Source organism: Peromyscus eremicus, chromosome 2, assembly GCF_949786415.1.
Source record: "Peromyscus eremicus chromosome 2, PerEre_H2_v1, whole genome shotgun sequence".
Taxonomy (NCBI): Eukaryota; Metazoa; Chordata; class Mammalia; order Rodentia; family Cricetidae; genus Peromyscus; species Peromyscus eremicus.
In genome coordinates, this window is record NC_081417.1 from 102,141,132 (window position 1) to 102,165,762 (window position 24,631).

General features: G+C 45.5%; 1 protein-coding gene across 1 annotated transcript in view; it reads left to right on the forward strand.

Moving 5' to 3' along the window:
* The window catches only part of Acer2 (alkaline ceramidase 2), a 45,174-nt gene that overhangs the window by 13,422 nt on the left and 7,121 nt on the right, over positions 1 to 24,631 (forward strand). The window contains exons 3-5 of the mRNA XM_059254511.1: positions 315 to 456; positions 10,225 to 10,362; positions 21,034 to 21,171. Coding sequence (XP_059110494.1) covers positions 315 to 456; positions 10,225 to 10,362; positions 21,034 to 21,171 — 418 coding nt within the window. The remainder of the gene's footprint in view (positions 1 to 314; positions 457 to 10,224; positions 10,363 to 21,033; positions 21,172 to 24,631) is intronic.

Sequence of the window (24,631 nt, forward strand, 5' to 3'; positions counted from 1 at the left end):
GGACCTCTGAAACAATTGAAGTCTGATGAGATGTGGTTCCAAAGGACTTAAAGAAAGAAAAATATTTAGACGTTTGGTCCCTCATTGTTCTGTGAAATACTTGAGTGATTTCCATTTCCTCTCCGGCAGTTCGGGAATTCTTAACAGGGAGATAGTGTTGACTTTTGTTTACTGCCTGTTATCGTGAAGGTTCAGAGGATGGAGCCTGAGTGTGCTTGGAATTCTTACTGTTGTGATGTGCTGATGTCTGAAGCAGTGGGCCTGTTTGAGTCTGCTCCGCATTCATTTTTTTTGTTGGTTGTGATTGTTTCTAGGAATTGGATCTGTCTACTTCCATGCAACTCTCAGTTTCCTGGGTCAGATGCTCGATGAACTTGCCATCCTTTGGGTTCTGATGTGTGCTTTGGCCATGTGGTTTCCCCGGAGGTATTTACCAAAGATCTTTCGTAACGACAGGTAAGCTTGTGCTAAAGACTTTTGCTACATGTGGTTGCCAATGTAACACACTCATCAAGTTAGCAGTATAACACACTCATCAATTTATCAATGTAACACACTTATCAAGTTAGCAGTATAACACACTCATCAATTTATCAATGTAACACACTTATCAAGTTAGCAGTGTAACACTCAAGTTAGCAGTGTAACACACTCATCAAGCAAATTATTGCGTGAGTGAGCTCAGCTAGCAACGAGCTCGCCATACACTTCCTTATTGTCCACCGAGTTTAATGATCTGATAGTACAGTTGACTGTCTGATAAAAGTAGAGAAAATGAGCTTACAGATAAAAGGAGAAAAGTTGGGGGAAGAACTTATATTATGGTATGGGCATAAAGTCACAGATCTGATTTGTGTGATATGAGCAAGAGTGAAAACTCCTTCAATGGAAGAGAAATTTTTGGAAGGTATTTCAAAGTCCTTTGGTTTCTTGCTAGAATATGTCCTCAAGTGTAGACCAATCCATCAGTTTCATACGTATGAAGGAGGGTTTGTGCTGATGGTTTTGTTCTTGGAGGTACAGAGCTAGTTTTAGGTTGTATCATATTGCATATTGAGTTTTTTTGCTTCTTATTAATGCATACAGATACACACTAGTGTACAATCTTTGTGTGTATCTGTTTGTGTGTGTGTGTGGTGTGTGTGTGTGTGTGTGTGTGAGAGAGAGAGAGAGAGAGAGAGAGAGAGAGAGAGAGAGAGAGAGAGAGAGAGAGAGACTTAGGTGTAGATGGAAATTTCTCTGGTCCTACCTTGCCCAGCAGTCTGAACGAATCTTTCCCACCCCTGGTCCCACAGCCGCTTATAAAATAATTGCTTATAAAATAATCTCAGGGTTGTGGGTTCGTGCCCCACATTGGGCGCCAGATATTGGTGAAATTATTATGGCCACTCCACGTAGTTAAAAGGAGATTTATTTAATGGCGTAACTTACAAGTTAAGGGATCGGTAGGTCACGGGGTCTGGGGAAGGTGTATCACAGTCCAGCGGTGTTCTCTGGAGCTCTGCTTGGCCCACCTTCACCGTCCAAGGTCCCGGAACCAAGTGAGAGCACCGCCCATCCAGATCTCAGGTCTCCAGGCGCCTCCCTTGGCCCCGCCTTGTAGGCATGACGGTTGCCGAAGTCTCAGTGGGGGTTGGAACTTCCAGATCAAAGCTGGAATGGCTACCCACTACACTCAGAGGCTTATGTTAATTACAAACTGTATGGCCCATGGCTTCAGCTTTTGCGAGCTAGCTCTTTCATCTTAAATTAACCCATTCCTATTAATCTATATGTTGCCACGTGGCCATAGTGTTGCCAGTCTGCTGGCATCTTGTTGCTCCTTTCCCGGCAGGCTAGCATCTCTCTCCTGGCTCCACCCTTCTTCTCTCTGTATCTCTGCTTGGATTCCCCACCTGGCTGTAAGCTTTCTTGCCATAGGCCAAAACAGCTTTATTTATTATCCAATGGGAGCCACACATATTCACAGCATTCAGAAAGAAATCCCACAGCACTCAGGACCAGAAACCCAGAACTTCTGCAAGGGATGCATTTCAATTTCAACAACCATTGTGTTAGGATTATATGGATATTGAGCAAGTCTTTTTGAACACTATTTTATGCTATGTATTTCTCTCAACCCCAAGATATAGCAGTAAGCAGAGCATCAGTTTCTTCCTCTAATACACTTCCCCTGAAGTTGGGAGGATTGCAAATCAACACACAAATGATAGTGTGATGAGTGCTGTGTTGGGAGATGGAGCTGGTGGCTGTGCCAGGGACATCCATCCCTGTTGATTTCCAGTTTGACCAGAGGAAGCCCAGCTGAGAAGCTGCCTGAGTGTGTTCTTATGTGAAGGCACAGAGTAAACCAGCCTACTGAAGACGAGAAATGCACCCAAACACATCAAACATGCATTTCTCTATAGGATATTCTATTTCATCAGAATATAGACAGAATATAGATAAAGAGTTTAAAATTTTGGGGTCAGTGAAGCAAGCTATGCCTGTCTAGGGAAGAATTATAACAGGACAATAAAACAATTAGTGATAATTTTTCTGGCATGGTGGAAAGAGGCAAGAGCAATGCAGTTCTTAAAGATTAAGATTTCAGCGGCTGGAGTGACGACTCAGTGGTTAAGAGCACGGACTGCTCTTGCCAAGGACTCAAGTTCAGTTCCCAGCACCCATGTCAGGCCATTCACAATTGCTTGTAACTCAAGCTCCAGGGGTATTCGACATCTCTGGCCTCTGTGAGCCCAGAGATGTGCACATACCCATACACATAATTAAAGATAAAATAAATAGAGAAAGAAAAATTTAAGACTGTTTTTTGAAGACTGAGTGCGAGGAATATTCATGGAAACTACTGGCTGCAGTATTTTCTTGTGTAATATCCTATTTTAGGACCAATTAAGTAGACTGCATACATACATATTTATATACATGTATAAAACAAGCATATTTATTATTTAAAAATATTTTTAAAGATAAAAAAGAAGAAAACAACTAAAGATATATTTATTTCATTATATATATATATGTTTTGTCTATGTGTATGTCTGTTGTTTGTTTTTGAGACAGGGCCTCATGCAGTCCTGGCTAGACTAGAACTTATTAGGTAGTTGAGCTGAGCCTTGAACTCCTAATCTTCCTGCCTCCACAATGAGGTAGAGAGAAAATATTCCTTGTGAATTAATCTTTATCCTTTGAAGTAGGACTTGAATCATACTATTTCTGAGTACCATCTAGAATTAGAAGTACCCTCAAGAAAGTTATTTATCAAAAAAAAAATGAGGAAGGGTAAGCTGGTAGACCTTTATCTTGCCTTCTAATCAGCAGAGAAAGTATGCTCCAAGACCTCCCATTCCTTCTTTCTTTCCTGCTTTCTTTCCATCTCTGCCTGTCTGTTACTGGGAATTGAACTCAGGTCTTTGCACACATTCTGTCACTGAACTACATTCTCAGCCCTAGAAAGTGTGCTTTACATTGTGCTCAGCAGCCAGGAGTGATGGCCACACCTTTAATCACAGCACCTGGGAGGCAGAGGCAGGCAAATCTCTGAGTTTGAGGCCATCCTGGTCTACAAAGTAAATTCCAGGACAGCCAGGGTCACACAGAGAAACCCTGTCTCAAAAAATCAAAAACAACAAAACAAAATAAAACAAAACAACAGAAAACAATATGCCCACGTTGCTGTGGTGTCCCCAGGGTCTCCTGTAAATCTTGATCGGTCTCAGGAGAAGCCCTGAGGGTGGGGACCAAGAGCATGAGGCAATGTCACCTGCAGTTTTGCAGGTGAGGATACCCCCTCCTGCGATGCCCATCGGTCATCTCAGGTGTTGCATTCTGCAAGGCTTAGGCATTGACAGAATTGGAGCAACAAGGGAATGAAGAAATGACAGACACACAGACAGAAGAGCTGGGATCCAGTAGCTCATGGCCTCTGATGGAGATGCACCAACAGTGACAGCAATGTGGAAATTCAGTGCCTTTCTTCATACATCTGACTAGATGAGGTGAGGTTTGTGTATACAGCTGAAGCAGGGCTAGTGTATACAGCTGAGGCAGGGGACATGGTTAGTATATACAGCTGAAGCAAGGTTAGTGTATACAGCTGAGGCAGGGGGCAGGTTTAGTTCATCTTGGCAGGAGGCCTCTGTACAGGAGCATTCTCTGGCTGTAAATATGAAGAGGAGGAAGTCACTGTGGACATTTTCTGCACACACTGTCTACATCCACACGCAGACCAGGGGAAGGCTTTGCAATTTCCTGAGTCTGACCCAGGGAAGGCCTTGGCATTCCTATGAGTCTGAGGCATTGTGGTCCTTGTCTTGACCACACTTATGTCCTCAGTACATACACACTCATGACTTCCTCAGCTCCTTACACTTTCTGGTGTGTTAGTTTGGGCATTAAGGAACCACTTTCCCCTAAGAACTCATATTTCAGGTTTTGGGATCTGAGTGAGAAACTGAAGAAACGAGAATAAGAATTTTCTCTAATTGTGGCTAGCATTCTGTAGTCCTGGGTTGAAATTCCAAGCGGCAGTTTCGTTTTTCTTAGTTCTAGATCCCCTCTCCCACACCTTTATTTCATGGAGTAGAAGTAAGGAATGCTTAAATGGGAGAAAAGGAGGCGGGGTGTTGATGTTGATAATGGAAACCTGTCAACTTAATAATGAAAACACTGAGCATCAATGCTGGGGATTCAGGCGGGACTATCACGGCACTGTGCGGTATTGATGTAGGGAGGATGTGAAGATGTGAGCCCTGTGCCCTGGGTATGGGGAGAGTCATCTGGAGGCTGAGGACCACAAGTCCTGTCCTGACTGGGGAGGGGTTTGGATTCCTGCTGTTGGTGTTTAGAAACTGAATGGCTTGCCTTGCTATCTCCTCATCTGTAAACTCCCCCAGGGCTGAGATGACCGCACACACAGCACCACATTGAGCAACATGATCACTGGTGTCCCTCAGCTCTCACGGCTGCCAGTGGCACACAGTGGACAGCTCTGCTTAGGGTTTCTGAGGTACACGGACCAAGCAAGGGGAGGACAGGCTTGGAGAGCTTGAAGGGGCGAAGCAGCAGCAGCACACAGCAAAAGAGAAGCAAATGAGCCTCATCCAAATCTACCCGTCTTCAGTCTCCCGGCCATGGGCAAGAGAGAATGTCGAGCATCCATGGGGGCTTCTTAGGATTGCAGTGGGTAGCTGTTCTGCAGTGGAGGCACAGGTCAGTCTTCACTTCAGGGTTCCTATCAGCAATGCCAGCACTTGGGAGGCAGGGTGGGGGATCTTTGTGAGTTCAGACACAGACACAGACACACACATCCCCTAAGTGGATCAGAGAAAAATCAGAGACGGGTGTGAGTGTAGTTTATTACAGAGCCCCTGTGTAGAATGCATTATGCTTTGAGTTCAAGTCCTCGCACTGAAAAAAAAAATTATTTGAAGAGAAGATAAAACAAAAAGGTACCTTGCTTCACAGAGAATGAGGACTCAGGAAGTACAAGAAGCCACTATAAAACACAAATCTGGATATACATTTAGAAAATATACTAGTTAGGTTAGTACTGCTGTGATAAACACCAGGACCAAAAGCAGCCCGGGCAGCAAAGGGTTTATTTCAGCTTGCATTGTGTTTCATGAAGGGAAGTCAGGGCAGGAATTCGAGGCTGGAAGCAGAGACCATGGAGAAACACTGCTTACTGGCTTGCTCCCCAGGCTCACGTTCAGTTGTTTTCCTTATACCTCCCAACATTCCCTGCCCAGCATCCCACAGTAGGCTGGGTCCTCCTCTCCCACATCAACCAGTAGTCAAGAAAATGCCTCCAGAGACATGCCTTCAGACCAATGGGGTAGAGTCACCTTCTCAGTTAAGGCCAGTAGTCAAGAAAATGCCTCCAGAGACATGCCTCCAGACCAATTGGGTGGAGTCACGTTCTCAGTTAAGGTTCCCTCTTCTCAAATGAGTCTAATTGACTATATATATATATATATATATATATATATATATATATATATATAATCACAGAATATAATACTGTCTATAGAAAGTAAGTGTTCATTAAACCAATAGGATATAATTGCTAGGTTAGGAAAAGACAGATTCTTATTTTACTTAGAAATCCCAGGACTCTTCAGAACATATACTCAACTACTGACGGCTATTAGTAATTTTAGGTATTTTTCTTTTCAGACAAACTGAGGAAAAAGTGTTATTGCAGGCTAATGGAATGTGCTTCCCAAATAACCTCTCACGTGCACTTATGAGTCCCTTCTACAAAACCTATAGCCAGCCTTCCTTTGTAGTCCACTTCATTTTTAGGATCTTGAAAGGCTAGGGAGCAGGCTAGGCTCTGCCTGTTTTAGCATAGATAAGGCTAGAAGTGTAAGTTCTTTGGGCCTTGGTGCCTCCTTCAGAAACAGCAGGGCTGGGAGAGCTCCCTGAAGCCCTTTCCAGGGCCGAGTGCTAGAGCACTATGATATAGCAAGGGCCGGCTGTTTTAAGTAGGTGATGTTTGCTCTGTGATTATTGAAACTACTGGGTCCTAACCATCTTCAGGGACATCTCAGAGGTTTGTGGACATGGTTTTATCATCCATAAATGATGGCAGGTTTTATCATTCATAAAATCCACCTCACTTTGTAGGAGCAAAGGTGGCATTACCAAGTACCAAATATTAAAAAACAAAAAACAAAAAAAAACAGGATCAGTTAAGGCTGAAATCCTCCTCTTTAAGGGGTAGCTAATGACAACAGTAGCAACTTTATTGTGAGAAAATTTGGGTTTGGGGAATACAGAAGAAGGGGTGCTAAGAGTTTCTTCAGTGGGTGCTCTAGCATGAGACTCTAGGGTTGACAGCTAAACACAAGACTGAGGTAGGGACTGCCTGCCACCCCAGTTTGGAACACACACTGTCAGGGCCCCTCGCTCTGGAAATTTCTAGCTCTCTAATACGTAGGGCCTCTGGTGACTCTTGCTTGGGTATGCTGGGCTGGCTGGCTTTCTGCTGGCCATGTGGCCTCTGTTTATTTCTACTAGTTGCAAAATTGTGTGCGCACAGGATGTCCTCATTGTCCAGTACATTCCTCCACTCCCTCTGGACCCAGTGTGGGGAGTTGTCTGCGACTGTGTCCTAAAGTATGTGCCTTTAAACTATTTGGCAGTATTCTACGGAACCTTTGGGGATTACAATGGCTGTCCAGCCTGCTCTCCTTCAGAACATATTATCAACAATAATATTTTTGTCTGTTTTGCTTTGTTCTGTTTCATTTTGAGACATGATCATACTCTTAGTCTAGCTGGCCTCGACTTATAGCATTCCTCCTGCCTCAGCCTCCCGAGTGCTGGGGTTATAGAAATGAAGCCCAACGGCCAACTCAACAATAGTGACATTATTAACATAGTATTTCTTCTAAGGAAGATGGTGATAATGGGTCTTACTGGCACATCACCCATCCTGGGCCCTATATTAAGTGCTGAAGGGCTCACAAGAATGCCATGGGTGTTAGTGGTTCAGTTTCAGGTTGGAAAGGCTCGAGGAGTCAAGCTTCTTGCAGAGGTCCCATGGTCATTGAACAGTGGGGCAGGATTTGTGAGTACATTTGTCCTATCGGAAACATTTGTGTTTTAGTGATTGTATTCCTCTTTCCAACTTGTGCCTGAATCCTAAACCCCTGGGTATGGAAAGGTGAAGCACCTTGCAAATTTACTCTTTTCCCTCACCTCTTTCCTTCTTTCCCCTCTCCTTCTCTTTCATTTTTTTTTTTTTTTTAAAAACAAGATCTCGTGTGCCCCACGCTGGCTCCAAGCTTGCTAGCTGAGGATGGCTTTGACCTCCCAACCCTCCTGCCTCCTCCTTTCGTATACTAGGATCACAGATATGCACAACCACACTTAGTGTTTGAGATGCAAGGATGGCCCCCAGGGCGGCGTGCATGCTAGGGAAGAACTATGCTAACTCAGTGCTATCTCTAGCTTCTGAATCTCTGGTTACGTGTTTCCAGTTGAAGGGGGGTGGGGGTGGAAAAGAATTCATAGTGAAGAAAAACTGACAATGAAGTTGAAAGGGTAAAACCATGTCCAGACGTGGGGTACCGTGAGAAGGTAAGGAAACACGTGACAAAGAGAGGGAACAGAGAGAGACCAGCAACAGGCCTTAGCCTTGTTGTGCCAGAAGCAGGGAGAGTTGCCCAGTGTCCCAGAGGCCATGGACCTGGTGCTGGTGGGGCTGTCCTCAGGCTGGCCAGGCAGTCTCGCTTCCGGTAACTGAAGAGTTCTGGCCTGTCAGGAAGAAAACATGGGTCTCCTGAGCATTTGCTGCCTGCTTCCTTTTACATCTGTCTGTTCCCCTCTGGTTCAGGGTTACAAAGCCCGTGCGTTCCAGTCAGAAGGTTGGCAGCTTGATCAATGATTTCCTGTGCCTTGATGATAAATGCCTTTCCTCTTTAGAAGATAAATTTGTGTTTTGAGGGGTCGATGCTCTTTGATTTCTTTATAATAGGACTTCATTCCAATCAGTTTCCTAACTGTGGCCTGTTCCGGGGCTCTTGGCCAAAACAAATTCTGCTGATGACAAATGACAGAAGCCACAGGAAAGTCATGTGCTCCTTAATTTAAGTCATGGATAAGGCCTCGGAGAGTGGCTAGGCCAGGGCCTCTTTCCTCTATAGATCAGGAAACAGGGTCCCCGGAGAGAGGAAGAAGTGTGTCCAGGATCACGTCGCCACTTCTAGCCGGCTCCACTTCCCTGCAGGCTGTGAGGAGAGTGTCTGTGATCTGTCATGTTAAAAACTTGTCAAGACAGACCTCCAGTTCACGCTAGACCTACAGGCTGCCAGGAAATATTCATCCTATTTGATTTTTTTCCCCCAAAAAAACTTTCAGTTTTGTAGGCTGGGCACACAGGAATTTTTTTCTTTTAAAGCAGTAATGTTTATGTTTTCTTTTTTTTTTTTAATTTATTTAACGAGCATTGGAGTAAAGGTGTCACATCTCCTGGAACTGGAGTTACAGACAGTTGTGAGCTGCCATGTGGGTGCTGGGAATTGAACCCTGGTCCTCTGGAAGAACAGCAAGTACTCTTAACTGCTGAGCCATCTCTCCAGCCCCTGTTTATGCTTTCTTAATGATCTCTGATTGTCTCATAAAAGTCATGTGTGATGACCTGGTGGACCAGGGCTTGGCAAAGTTTTGGGGCTAAATGGGTTCCGTGAAGTTTTATCAGCACATAATGCATGTTCCTGAACTTGTCTTCATAAAGGCAGAGTTGAGTACCTGCGGCATAAGCATTTGCAAAACCTAAAATGCTTCTGACCCTTTACAAAAAAAAAAATTCTTTTTTAATTTGAAAAAGCGTCTTTTTTTTTTTTTAATTTGTTTTATGTGCATTGGTGTGAAGGTATCAGATCCCTTGGAACTGGAGTTACCGACAATTGTGAGCTGCCATATGGGTGCTGGGAATTGAACCTAAGTCCCCTGAAAGGGTAGCCAGTGCTCTTAACCGCTGAGCCATTTCTCCAGCCCTGAGATGGGGTCTTAAAACATGTTATGTAGCTGAGGCTGGTCTTGAACTCCTGGTCATCCTGCCTCCACCTTCCAAGTGCTGGGATTACAGTCTTGTGCCATTGTGTCTGGTTTATAGAAAAAAGGCTTGTCAAGTCCTGTAGAAGAACATCTGAGGAAACACAGTTAAGAACAGGGAAATCACTGTCAATGTCTCTCCCCCAGAGACGTAGGTTGACTGTGGTTTAACCATTTCACAGCTAAAAGTTTTCAAAGTCTTTGTTTCCCAACGATCAGCTCCTGGAAGGAGAGTGGATGGCTTTTAGATCTGGTTCATCTCTGACCTAATAGTACTTAGCATAGAACAGTGGTTCTCAACCTATGGGTTGCAACCCCCTTGGGGTCACAGTTCAGATATTTACATTAGGATTCATAACAGCATCAAAATTACAGTTATGAAATAGCAACACAATAAAATGGTTCAAGGTCACCACAACATGAGGAACTGTGTTAAAGGGTCTGAGCATTAGGAAGGTTGAGAACCACTTGTGTGGAAGTTCTCAGCTTGCACAAACAGTGCTGGCTGCACCTTGCCAACAGTAACAAGCAATGGGAGAACACTTGCCCAGCATACACAAGGCCCCGGTTCAATCCTCAGCTTGGGGCTCGGGGAGCATGTTAAATAAACAGGCGGGATCTCCTTTGCTAATGAATTTGGTTTTGACTCCACTGATTCAGGGGCAGGTTCAAGGCGGTGGTGTGTGTCCTGTCTGCAGTTACAACGTGCCTGGCGTTTGTCAAGCCCGCCATCAACAATATCTCTCTGATGACTCTAGGGGTCCCATGCACTGCCCTGCTGATTGCAGAACTGAAGAGGTGAGTGCCATTCTTCCTGTCTTTTGTTGCCTGGGTAACCATTTTCTTCTGGGAAGTTGTAGATGAAGACTTCACATTCACATGCAGAAACATTTTTTAAAGTATTTTTTTATTTTTGAAATATTTTTAAAATTTATATATTTTATTTTGTGCATATGTATATATGTCTGAATGTATGTATCGTGCCATGTGCATGCACCAGGAGCGCTCAGAGATCAGAAGAGCGCTCCAATCCCCAGAACTGGAGTCTCATATGTAATGAGCTGCCTGACCTGTGTGCTGAGACCAGATCTGGGCCCTCTGGAAGAGCAGAGTGCTCTTAACTTCTAAGCCATCTCTCTAAGTCTTCCAGAAACATTTTATGTGGGCTGGAGATATGGGTCATTCCTACATACAAAAAGAATGAAAAAAATTTATTTTAGGTCTTGTATGTGGGTCTTCTAGCCACAAAATACATATGATCACTGATCTAATTTTAAGATTTGATGAAAACATTGTTTTTGTTGTAGTTACCTTTAAAATGTATTTTAATCTATACTTCTCTTATTATGAACACTGAATGTCATGATTTTTTGAAACTAGCTCTTGCTATGTAGCCGAGGCTAGCCAGGCTGTGGACTAACTCATTTTGATCTTCCCACCACAGCTTCCTTAGTGCTGGGGTTATAAGTGTAATCTACCATGCTCATGAGTGGGCTTTTAAAAGCTAAAACACAGACAAACAAACAAACAAACAAAACCCGTGTGGATGCTTTGTCTGTATGTATGTCTGTGTACCACTTGCATGCCTGGTACTTGAGGAAACCAGAACAAGGTGTCAGATTCACTGGAACTGGAGTTAAAGATGGTTCTGAGCCACCATGTGGGTGCTGGGAGTTGAACCCACGTCTTCTGGAAGAACAGGCAGTGCTCTTAACCCTTGAACCATCTCTCCAGCCACCAAATGTTTTTTTTTTATACTTTTTATTAAATTTGTTCTTTGATAATTTCATATCTCTATCTGATATATTCTGCTTTCTCTCACCCCTGCTCTATTTCCCTCCCATCCATCCATGTCGATACCCCTCACCCTTCCCTACGAATCTGTTTCTCATATGTTGTCTTTTTCTGATGTTCTGTTTAAATAGTTTTTTTTTTTTTTTTTTTTTTTTTGGTTTTTCAAGACAGGGTTTCTCTGTGTAGTTTTGGCGCCTGTCCTGGATCTCACTGTGTAGACCAGGCTGGCCTCGAACTCACAGAGATCTGCCTGGCTCTGCCTCCTGAGTGCTGGGATTAAAGGCGTGCGCCACTACCGACCGCCCTTTTTCTGGTGTCCTGTAACCCACTGAGTTTAACCAGGGCTGTCTGTAGGAATCTGGGTTTGAAACTGTCCCGTGGAGCCTGATGGGCTCACCCGTGAGTACGCAGCCAATGACTGCTCTCCCCCCAGAATTCGCCAGTTGCCAGTAGTTCACCAGGCAGGGGTAGGGTTCCGTGGACCCCTCTCTCATCAGTGATTGACTACTGATAGGCCCAGTCTTGTGTAGACCCCGTGGAGGCAGCAGTCACAGCTGCTCTGTGATCATCGTTGTGATGGCTGTGCCTGCTCTGAAGGGGACATTTTTGCAGCCCTTCGTATCTTCCAGTTTTTATAGTCTTTCCAATTCTTCCTCCACGTTCCCTGAGCCTTAGAAGGGGTGATATAGATGTCCTGTTTCGTGCTGAGCACTCAACCATCGCCTACTCTCAGCACATGAGCAGTCACGGGTCTCCGCATTCACTGCTGTTCATTGCAATGAGGTGTTCTTTGAGTAAGGCTGAGAGCAGCGTTTGTCGGTGAATATAAACACAAATACTTGCAAGGCGATTTGGGTCCATGCCGATTTAGTTTCCCCCTTAGGGGCTCAGACCCCGTCAGTCATGGGTTTGACTAGGTTTACAGTACCACAGTTCTGTCTTCACTGAAGTTGGGTCTTCCTCCCTCAGATAGTAGTACTGTGGGATGTGTTAGCTCAGCATAGGAGATGATAATTTCTCTCTGGTCGCTTTGCTTCCCAGAGCTGCTCTGATCATTAGCAATAGCGTCCCGGGCCAGAAGTGGCTCAAGGGGCATTTGAATGTGCTACCTGGCAGCAAAGGGTAGATCTCCTTTAGTTGGCTTCTCCGTGAGGCCTGCAAGGATAGGTTTGTAAGAGACCTGTTTTAGAAACCAGTTAACTCAGTCCCAGAAGAACAGCTACAGTGGTATAAAAGCCTATAATTGAATAAAACAGAGAAGTCTCCATCCTCCAATAAGCTTAATAAAAGACCCACATTTATTTACTTATTTATTGTGTGTACATGTGTGTGGGCACGCCTATGTCAAATCGCATGTGTGGAGGTCAGAGGACAATTTGTGGGAACTGGGTCTCTCCTTCCACCAAACGGGTTCTGGGGAATCAAACCCAAGTTGTCAGATTTGGCACCAAGTGCCACTACCCAGTGAGTCATCACGACAGCTCCCTATTTATTTATTTATTTATTTATTTATTTATTTATTTATTTATTTATTTATTTATATTTATTGACAGGTTCTCATGTGACCCAGGGTAGCCTTGGACTTACTATATTGTCTTGAACTGACTGCCCCTCTTGATCCACCTCCTGGGTATTAGGATTGCAAGTGTGTGCCGCTGCACCTGACTGTAATGGGCATCTGGGTGTTTAAATAGCCAGAACCCCATTGTTTGGAGTTGAGGGTTGAGTCAGAGGGGCCTGTGAGGAGGTCATGGCAGGGTAGGGGTGGGGCGGGACAAGGAATGACAGCAAATAGAGGAAGGATTTCTTGGTCCATTACAGGAAAAATTGTAAAATTCGATGGAGGTGATCGCTGAACACCTCTCAGTATGCTACAGGACACTGAATTATATGCTTTAAGTAGGCGGATTTTTAAAGTACATGAATTGTATCCCAGTAAAGCTATTAACAAAACCGTAAGCTCCAGGAACATGCCAGGTGATCCTGTCTCTGGAACCATGGGTCTGAACAAACTGCACATTTCCCATGTGGGATGTTCAGCTTTTCTCGACTTCTCGGTAGCAGTCTGTTCTCAGTGATGATGAGGAGATGTAGAGAGGGAGAAAGTGTAGCCTATAATAAATACGTGGTGATCTCATCACCAGTAAGACTGTGTGAGTCTGCAGCCGTGTTCTACCACAGACCCACACTGCTTCTCAGGGAGAGATCTTTTAATAAAGCTCGAGTTGATCCACTGCCCTTCCTGACAGTGTTCTCTCACTCTCCTGTGCCTTTAAGACTCAGCCGTCGCCGGGCGGTGGTGGTGGCACAAGCCTTTAATCCCAGCACTTGGGAGGCAGAGTCTGGCGGATCTCTGAGTTCGAGGCCAGCCTGGTCTACAGAGCGAGCTCCAGGACAGGCACCAAAACTACAGAGAAACCCTGTAAAAAGACTCAGCTGTCACTTAAGTGTGTGTCTGAATTTCTTTTTGCCACAGTGACCACAGGTTGCTCAGAGAGATGCGTGCCTGTCCTGTGACCTCGGTGACTGGCTAAGGCCTGTGTCTGCAGCTGTGGGACAGTGACTTGCTTTTTCTGTCATATGTGGCTAGACTTCTTTTGTCTCTATTGGCCTTCCTTCTGGGCCACAACTTCTCCATTTCCTCACAGCATGGCTTTCCTCCACATCTTCAGTGTGAACTTACTGAAGACCGTGTTCAAAAGCTGGTTCCTATTAAGAAACTACTTTGTTAGAGAAAAATTGGAAAATACAGACCAGCACAAAGGAAAACAATCTTTTATTAAACAGAATGTTTGGTAGTGCTTAGAACAAAGCTTGGCTCATTTCACTGAACAAAAGTAACTAAACTGTTGTAGAATATTATTTTACAGTATGTTACTTTTATTTATATTGCATTTGTTTAACTCCGTGAAGCTGTGTTACTGTGCCTGTCCAAAATACTGATGGTCTAATAAAAAACTGAATTGCGAATAGCAAGGCAGGAGAAAGGATAGGTAGGGCTGGCAGGCAGAGAGAATATATAGAAGGAGAAATCTGGAAGGAAGGAGAGAGAGGAAGTAGCCAGAGAAGGAGGAGTACTGGGGGGCGGGGGCGGGGGGCAGCCACTCAGCTACACAGCAAGCCACGGAATAAGAGTAAGATTTACAGAAGTAAGAGAACCGGAAAAGCCCAGAGGCAAAAGATAGACAGGATAACTTAAAGTTAAGTAAAGCTTGCTAGAAATAAGCCAAGTTAAGACCAGGCGTTCGTAATAAAGAATGAGCCTCTGTGTGTGATTTATTTGGGAACTGGGTGGTGCCCCCCCCCCAAAAAAAGAGCAAAAACCAACAACACTAAACTTGACTCATTGTCTCATGATGATAACTATTAGTCTTTTGTTGTTTGCCTTTCTAGTTTTTTTTTTTTTTTGCCATCTTATATATTTGCTTAAAACATTAGCTCAATAGGATGCAGCTTTATAAAAATGGGTTACTTTTCAAGTTACTCTGAAATTTGGTTTGCTCACTTGGGGATGTATTAGAGACATCTTTTTCAGTAAATAAGTATAACTTTCCAGATCTTTTTTTTTTTTTCTTTTTTCTTTTTTTTTTTTTTTTTGGGTTTTTCGAGACAGGGTTTCTCTGTGTAGCTTTGCGCCTTTCCTGGAACTCGCTTTGGAGACCAGGCTGGCCTCGAACTCACAGAGATCCACCTGCCTCTGCCTCCCGAGTGCTGGGATTAAAGGCATGCGCCACCACTAACACCTTCATAGAATTTGAGTGTATGTACATGTAATTCCAGCACTTGGAGTAGAGGCAGCAGTCAGCCTTATTTAGTTCAAGGCCATCGTGGGCTACTTGAGACCCTGTCTCAAAGACACACAGGGAGGGTGGCTGGGGAAGAAGGAGAGCAATGAGGATCTGAATTATAGCTGTATTAAATTTAGTTAAATTTTGAACATTTCGAGTCTAGTTTTTCCACTATTATAAATACATCATTGTGTATTTTGATTTATAATTAACTTCCAGGTTGGAACAAAGAACCTCTGTTTAGCTGAGTAGAGTTATTTCGGGAACGAGGACTCTTGGGCCATCTGAAGAATTGGAAAGCCACCTCTTCCTCATTTTCTTCCCTTGGCTTCTGTGACCGGAACAGTCCAGGTTTTCTAGTTGGCTGTTCCCACTCTATTCCTCCCTTCCTCAGGGTCATCGTTCTCCACATTTGAGCCTTTTCATTTCTTTCTTGGTGTCATTCACCGAGTCCAGTGTCATGTCCCTCCGTGACCTGCTGTTGGTTCTTATCCCCAGAAGTCTAGTCTCACATTTTCTTTGTTTTGATTTTTTTTTTTTTTTTTTTTTTTTTTGAGACAGGGTTTCTCTGTGTAGCCCTGGCTGTCCTGGAACTTGCTCTATAGACCAGGCTGGCCTGAAACTCAGCTCACCTGCCTCTGCCTCCCGAGTGCTGGGATTAAAGGCGAGCGCCACCGCCGCCTGGCTCAGTCTCCTATTTTCAGCTGTAGGCTGGGTCCACTCCATCAGACTGTCTCGCGGCACCCAAGGCGGCTGCTTTGTCTGCAGCCCTTGCCACTGCTTCCTCCTTGTTTCTCTCACCACCCTCCACAAATCCGCTTTTAAAATTCCCAAATGAAAATAAACAAGCCAGGTGGCGGCGGCACACGCCTTTAATCCCAGCACTCGGGAGGCAGAGGCAGGCGGATCTCTGAGTTCGAGACCAGCGTGGTCTACAGAGTGAGTTCCAGGACAGCCAGGGCTACACAGAGAAACCTTGTCTCAAAAAACCAAACAACAAAATTTCCCAAATAATTTTAAAGGTACCACTGTTTCTAATGCCATTAGCCTTGAGATCTCGTGGCCATCATTGCCCTCCAAAATCCCTTGCCACTTCGAAGGACCCCTGTCTCCCATAGGAACTGTTTCCCCCTGTTACCTCCCCCCATTCCCCACTCCCCACCCTCACACCTCTCCAGTAGCCCATTGCATTTGTTTCCTGCTGCCTCTTCCGTTCCTCTAGTCTTCTTCCTTCAAGGGGTATTTTTCATAAGAGTCCTTTGCCCTTGTACACACTTCAGTGGCTCCTTACTGTCCCGCTTTCTCTGACCTTGCTTCCTTCTGTGTGCCTGGTGACCAGTCAGTCTGGACAGGCTCCTTACTTTTTTTTCCCTCTTCAGCTCATGCTTGCTCATACTTCGTCCTCCCAGTCCACGGCCCTGCCCCACCACAGCTTTGCAGGGACCCAGCCCTCCTACAGCTGCTTCGTGGATGTCAGCTCTATCTCAAGGGCTTTGTTAACCCCTTCCTTTTCCTCAGTGAGCTGTGTCTTCCTTCCTAAACTCTGTGCCTTTACATTGGGTTTAATGTATGCTCCCATGAATGTGGATAATTTTCTTCTTTCTTTCTTTCCGGTATATTACTCAAAGGCAGAAATTATACATACCTGTGAATTTTCCAAGGTGCCTGTTACCTCTGAAAATTCTAAAGTCTCTGTTCCCTGGTTGTTTGCTAGGTAGCTCTGTTTTCATTCTAGATTCATGTGATTGCTAGAAGAACCTTGGGTTCAGGGGCTAGACAACTCCAGGTTTTCGGCTTGGCTTTGCCTTCCAGTAGCTCAGAAATTCAGGGCATTTTCTTCACTTCCTTAGGTCTTCCATAATAAGGTTTGGGTCTATTTAAAAAAATAAATAGGGGGCTGGAGAGCTAGAGAGCTGGTGAAGAGCACTGGCTGCTCTTCCAGAGGACCTGGGTTCGATTCCCAGCCCCCACATGGCAGCTCACAACTGTCTGCAACTCTAGTTCCAGAGGATTTGGCACTCTCGCACAGACAAAACATCACTGCACATAAAAATTAATAAATCTTCAACGAATAAACAAAGCTGGAGGCTCTGGCAACACTTAGGAAACTAAGGCAGGAGAACTGCAAATTCAGAGAGAACTTGCCTCAACCAACAAGGAAACAAGCTAACAAAACTTATTTCTTTTGATCTTGTAGTGAACATAAATAAGTTGTATCTAGTGTAGAATCTCTCTGGTGGTAGATATTGAAGAAATACTAGTTGTGGCTGTATATAGTAATGCTTGCCTTTAATCCTACCACTTGGAGGTGGCCTCTGGGTAGAGGCAGGCAGATCTCTGTGCGATTGAGGCCAGCCTGATCTGCATAGTAAGTTCTAGGCCCACCAGGGTTACTTACATAGGGAGACTGTCTCAAAACAAAAATAAACACGAAAGGACTACTAGTTGTATTATTTAGTTTTCTGTTGCTCTGATAAAACATCATTACCACAGCAGCTTCTAGAAGAATGAGTTTATTTGGACTTGCAATTCTAGAGGGATGAGTCCGTCATGGTAGGGAAGCATGTCAACAGGAGCCAGGAAGCACATCTTTTACAGCAAATGTGGAGTGGAGAGGGAAACTGAAAGCAGGAGCAGCTATACTATATACTCACAGCTCACCCGGGGCGGTGGATTTTCTCTAGCAAGGCCCCACCTTCTCAACCTCCCCAACAGCACCACTGACTGGGGACTAAGGGTTCAAATGCCTGAGCCTATGGGGACATTGCTCCTTCAAACCAGCAGACTAGCTACCTTCCTTTTCCTGCCCTTAAGTTTCAACAAGTACCCCAATCAATGTAAAGAGAGACAAATACCTCCTTCCATTTTAGCTTCTCTTGTATGGACTCTTCCTTTCCTATCAAGGGATCCTCCCTGTGCTCTTGGCTGGAGATGCCTACTGAACTACCTTTTCTCATTATTTGTGGCCTGAGGATCTGTCGCCCCTAGGCTTGGGGCCTGCTTGCATCTTCTGTAGAGGCCCACAAAGGTTTCCTAGTGAGATCTGAGCTTGCTTTACCCAGCAGAGCTGCATTAGAGGATTGCTTGACCACATGTATAGTTACTAGGTGATTGGAAGGGTCTGCACTTGGCTGTGTTAGGCGGAGGTCTTTTGCTTCACCCTTTGGCATTCCTATAAAAGGCCCTTTAGAAAAGACAGAAGGGGCTGGTGGATAATGATCTAGGCCCTCCTGAGGCTATCCTGTGTTTCTGTTTCTCTCCCCTCTATCCTATCTAATATCTCTTAAGGCTCACTCCTCAAGAGTACCCTGTCGTAAAATGTGGGAGCTGGGCTCCCACAATCTTCACTTATCCAACCCTGGATACTATCAGATATTAAAGATTTCTGGAAGACACGTAACTAAATTGCTGGTGAAGTCATCTAAAATAGATTATGTTTGGAACATTCAGTCCAGTGGTGCTGACTTCTACTCAGCCTGAAGTGAATAGAATGTTCTGGATTTAGCCGGGTTTTTTGTGTTTGTTTTTGTTTTGAGACAGTGTCTTTCTGTGTAGCCCTGGCTGTCCTGGAACTGTCCTGTATAATTCAAGGGTCGCCTTGAACTCAGAGATCTGCCTGCCTCGGCCTCCTGTGATTAAAGGCATGCACCACCACACTGGGTTTATGCTGCCTTTCCTTATCTTTAGGTTTTTTGTTTGTTTGTTAATCTACTTAGCTGCTTACCTGACTTTTGTAATCGCAGGAGTCACAGGTATGGAGAGTTCAAGTTGACAAAGCTGGGTTCCTTACCTGCCTTTCTCGTCCCTAGTCTTCTCTGTAGTGTTTCCAGTTGTGCTAAATAGGAATACTGTGTCCAGATGTGCAAGTCAGAAGCTATCTTCCTCTGAACATCTCCTCTGGTCCTGGTCATTGTTCTACTCATTAGCATGGCAATACTGATAAAATGCAGAATCTTTCACACACACACACACACACATCTCTACTGTCCTTGTAAGTTGAGCATCACCCCCTCCCACCCCCCAAGCTTCCCCTTCTCTCTGTTCTCTTTAACTTCTATGTCTTCATGTGAGCCCAGGTCCCTCTAGCTGTGGCTAACTGCTGCTGGCCCTTTAGTTTGGGGCTTGGCTGTTTATGTGTCCTTGGATGGCCCTCCTGTATGATTAGAAAGTAACTTGTGTTACTGTTTTGTTTAACTTCTGCTTGACACAGAGGGACAGAGGGACACTGCATGGGCAGGGCTCAGGTCTTTTTGTTCCCTGCTGTGACTCAGTTACCACCCAAGTCTCCGGAAGGAAAAGGAAAGGAAAGTTCCCCTGCATTGATAAGATTCTCAGAAAAAAGGGTGCCCTTGGCACTCTTCACACTTCCTTCCAGCATCTCCCCTGTTCTCACGTCCACGCCAGTGTGTCTCATTGTGCCTTGCTTTGCCTAGGGGACCAAGAGGAAAGACTTCCTTTTATCGCTTTGCTTCTCTCTGGCCTTCCTTCCTGAAGCATGTCTGGCTTGTAGCGGCTCAGTGCCCCTTCTGACCCTTCTTTCACCAGGAGAAAACGAAAGCTTATTCTGATTCAGGGTCATGACCTGACGTCGCTGAACTTTGGGATGTTTAAATCACGTTGCTAGGAGATTCTCCTGTTGAAAATACGTTAAAAAAACAACTTTTCCCGGGGGCTGGAGAGATGGCTTGCGGTTTAGAGCACATGCAAGCTTTGCACCACTATGGCACCAAGCATACCTTGCAGGCAGGCAAGTCACTCTTGTAGATCGAAGGGTTTGTAACTGTTGGGTGTTTATCCCTCTCCTCTGGTAGCATGCAGACTACCTTCCAGTACCGTGAATGCTCGTCCATAGGGTGAAGGCTCTAGGTAGGCACCAGCTTGAAGTTTCCGTGTTCAGTGAGTTGAGTATGTGTTATCTTCAGCTGCAGGGTGTGGAGAGCCAAGGCAACTTACAGAAGGGAGGGTTCTCGGGACTTACAGTTCAGAGGCACAAGAGTCCATCACTATCATGGCGGGAAGCATGGGGGCAAGCTGAGAGCTCAGTCTTTAAACTCTTAAAGCCCTCCTCCAGTGACACACTTCCTCCGTCGAGGCCACACCTAAACTTCCCAAACAGCGCCACCAACTGGGGGCCAAGTATTTATTCCGTGAGAAGGTCTCATTCTAACCACACATGAGTGATGTCCAGCGCACACACCTGAAGACAGATGAACCACATGGCTATGTGAGGGAATAGTACCCCAGGCAGAGGCAAAGCCAGTGGGAAGGCTGGAGGGCCCGTTCCTGCTAAGGCCTGAAGTGTTTGAGGGACAGCATAGTTTGAGCAAAGGGAGTGAGTGGGGACCAAAGCATGGAGAGAAATCAGGAAGGAAGGAAGGGGAGCCCACACTTGGGGCCCTGTGGCCACTGTGAATGCCATGGCTCTCCCTCTCGTTGAAGCCCTGGAGCAGAACATTGCCAGTTGACTACAAGGACAAAGGTGAGTGTAGGTTAGAGAGGAAGAGATGATGGGGGCCTGGACCCACATGGCCAGAGGGCAGATTTGGAGTAGATTCTGAAGGAAGAGCTCAGAAACCGGATGTGGGATCTGTGAGCAGCAGGAAAGACTAGTTGAACTCTGTTTTTGTGTCTGTATTAGACATCAGGGTACCCTTTCAAGATGGTAGGTAGTTCTATGTATCTGGAGTTAGGGGCCAGGACTGTGTAGGAAGTAAGGTTATGTAAGTCACGTGTGTATATGTGGATATTTACATCTGTGTGGTTGTGTTCGGTAGGTAGGACAGGCATCTCAAGAGCTGGGGTGGACGGATGAGAAGTTTTGGAGATACAGGAGAGGTAGCCAGCAAGCCCTATGGAAACGAGGGCTGACACTCCCTCTGCCTTGCAGGTGTGACAATGTCCGTGTGTTTAAGCTGGGGCTCTTCTCCGGCCTCTGGTGGACCCTCGCCCTCTGCTGCTGGATCAGCGACCGAGCCTTCTGTGAGCTGCTCTCCTCCGTCCACTTTCCCTACCTGCACTGTGTGTGGTAAGCTCCTGCCCCGGGGTGGTGGCGGCGTTGACACTGGTGGCCGCACTGGCTGATGGGCTGGGTGCTCCCTGCCAGGTGCACAGGTAGGTCCCGGGGAGGGCCACAGAGCCAAGCATTCTTCTTTCTCTCTCCTGGCAGACGTTTTAGAAACAATGGACAGACAGTAAGGTGGCGTGTGAAAACGGCTCCGGGGAGCTGGTTTAGCCGGAACACGCCCCCCACCCCACCCCCCTCAGACCTAATTGTTATGCTGCACAGCGGGTTGGCAGCCTCTCCTGCAGCTCCTTAATTAGTACCGGGGAGCCTGAAAAGTGAGTCTGCAACCTGAGCTCCGAGGTCTGGATGGATGGTGGGGGGGGGGGGGGGGGGAGGAGCCGGGGACCTATGTGATGTGAGGACAGGATGGTCCTCAATAGGAACCACGCCTTCAGGACCCATGTGACCAATGAAAGCTTGGGCCTCGCGGGTCATCTAGGGACAGTCTCACCTATTTTTTTTTAACAGCTACAGACAAAGCCTAGGGGACTAAATGTCTATTGTTGAACATCACTCACACTGTTTGATGATAAGGAAATAGAGCATCTGTATTTTGGGAAGCCTGGGAATGACTCTAAAGTTTAAAAAGAAAATGGTGGTTACCAAACCACATACAGACCCACACTCAGGAAGGGGAGGAGGCAGTGGAGGAGGCAGTGGAGGAGTCGGGAGGTGTAGGGGTAGAGTGCCTGCCTGGCATGCACGAGCCCCTGGGTTCAAACTCCAGCAAACAAGGAGGAAAGGGGGATGCGGAGTGGCTTTCTTCCTAGGCACTACTTCACTCCAACCCCAGGACGAGGCAGTCTCTCTGTCTGTCCTCGTGATGGCTGAATACAAAAGGCTTGGTAGATGAGGAGCATCCAGGGGAGCTTCTCTAGTGCTGTAACTCTACATCCACAGCCATCTTCAGAGAGTGTGATCTGGGAATGGCGGTTCACACCTGCCCTCCCACACCTGCCCTCCCAGCACCTGCAAGGCTGAGGCAGGAAGTTAGCCACAAGATCCAGGTTAGTATGGACTACATTCACACGCACGCACGCACGCACGCACGCATGCGCGCACACAGACACACACACAACACACACACACACACACACACACACATACATAACACAACACAACGCACGCACGCACGCACGCACGCATGCACGAAAGCAACATACCCAAGCATAAGTGTGGGCTTCTCAAAGGAATGTTGCCAAATGTGGGTGTACTCATTGTGAGACCCTGTCTCTGGGAAATGTAAGTTTTGGGGGCTTCCAGAACCACTTTCAAAAGACCAAACCAAACAGTTGAGGTGTTCACTCATAGGATCTGCTTTGTTTTTCAAAGTTGAATCATTTTTCTCCCCCATTAAGAAGTGATTTTATTAGTGTAGGGTGGGTGTTAGGTGCATGCATGTGGTGGCCTGTGTGAGTGTATGTGTGTTTGCACACATGTGTATGTGCGCATATATGTTTAGGTCAGAGGACAACTTTAGGAAGTTAGTTCTTCTCTTCTTCCACCACGTGGGGTCTAGGGATCTAACTTTTCATCAGACTTAGAGGCAAATGCCTTTACCCACCTAGCCATTTTGTCAGATGCATGAACTAATTTTTTTTTAAATTTAATTTAATTTAATTGTATGTGTATGAGTGTTTTCCTGTAAGTGTGTATGTGTACCACATGCATGCACAGCCTGGGGAGGCCAAAAGAGGGAGCTGGAGCCTCTGGAACTGGAGTTACAGCCAGATGTGTGCTATCATGTAGGTGCTGGAAATCTAACTCCAGTCCTCTGCAAGTGCTCTTAACCATTGAGCCATCTCTCCAGCCTCATGAAATCATTTTTGAATAATAATTTTAACAACATAGACATACTGAAAATGGCCCTCATACTTCTGCTCCCCCAAGAAAGAGTACTAACAACTTTGCAGACTTTATAGTATACATGCATGTTCCTCAAAAAGTCTTTCCTCCTACCTGCTAATGAACAATGAAGAGAAAAAGAAATGAACAGCCAGGAACGGTGGCACATGCCTTTAATACTAGCATTCAGGGGGTAGAGGCGGGCAGGTGTCTGTGAATTCAAAGCCAATTGGGTCTCCATAGTGAGTTCTAGGCCAGCCAGCACTACATTGTTAGACCATGTCTTAAAACAAAAACCCAACAACAATAAAAAATCTTTCCTTCCTCTCTCTAGCTACAATTATGTATCCATGAATCATTCTGTTTCCAGAAAACTACAATGGCACCTTTCTATATGTGATATAAACTGGCTCTGTTTTAAGCCAAACTCCAGTCAAGATGTCCAGCCGGTGAGTGGCCCCAGACCCACATGGATCCACATGCCACCCAGGACATCTATGACTGTGACCCAACGTGTTTGTTGATGACAATGTCCCATTGCGGTGTTAAAATGTTAGATAGCCCTGTATATAGATCATGCCCACCCTTCCCCTTTAAGACAGCAGTGCCTCATGTAGCCCAGGCTAGCTCTGAACTTATTGCACACATGAGGATGACCTTGAACTCCTGATCCTCCTACCTCTAGCTCTTGTGTACCTCTACTCTGGGTTTATGCCCCACTGGGGATCGAACCTAGGGCTTCATGCATTCAAGGCACGCACTCTATCAACTCAGCTCCATTCCTCACTCTCCCACCCCCATGGGCATCATTCTTCACACACACACACACACACACACACACACACACACACACACACACACAGAGAGAGGGAGAGGGAGAGGGAGAGGGAGAGGGAGAGGGAGAGACACGCTTTATTACTTTCTATTTAATGCTTCATTACATGATACTTTATAATTTACTTGACCAACCTATTAACAACCATCAGGTTGTGTGTACAAATGGAGTGTGTTTGTTGCATACATAGGAATGCATTTGCACAATCATGTTCGTGCATGTGAAAGCCACAGCAGGGAGTCAGTTACTTTGCGCTATTGCTCTGTTTTCTTGCCTTGAGACAGGGTCACTGAATCAGAAACTTGCCTTTTCAGCTAGGCTGGCTATCTAGCAAGCTTTTAGGATCTGTCTGTCTTGCTGTCCTTCAATGTTGGTATTGCAGGCACACACAGCCACACTCAGCTTTCTACGTGGATGCTGGGGATTTGAACTCAGGTCCTCATGATTGCAGAATGAGCTTTTTTTCCACTAAACCATCTCCTGAGCTCCATATTATGTCATTTCTAATTTTTCACTTTTGTAAATAATCTGTAAAAACATCTATAATTGATTCTAATCTTATAGGTTAAATTGTAGTACAGATTAGAAGATGGCAACATGCTTTTCTTTTTTTCTTCAAAATAAGGTCTTGGACTGGGGGTGTGATTTAGTTGGTACAGTGCTTGCCTAGCATAGACAGAGCCCTGGATTTGATCCCCAGCACTACATAAATGGAGAGTAGTGGTGCAGGGTCATAATCTT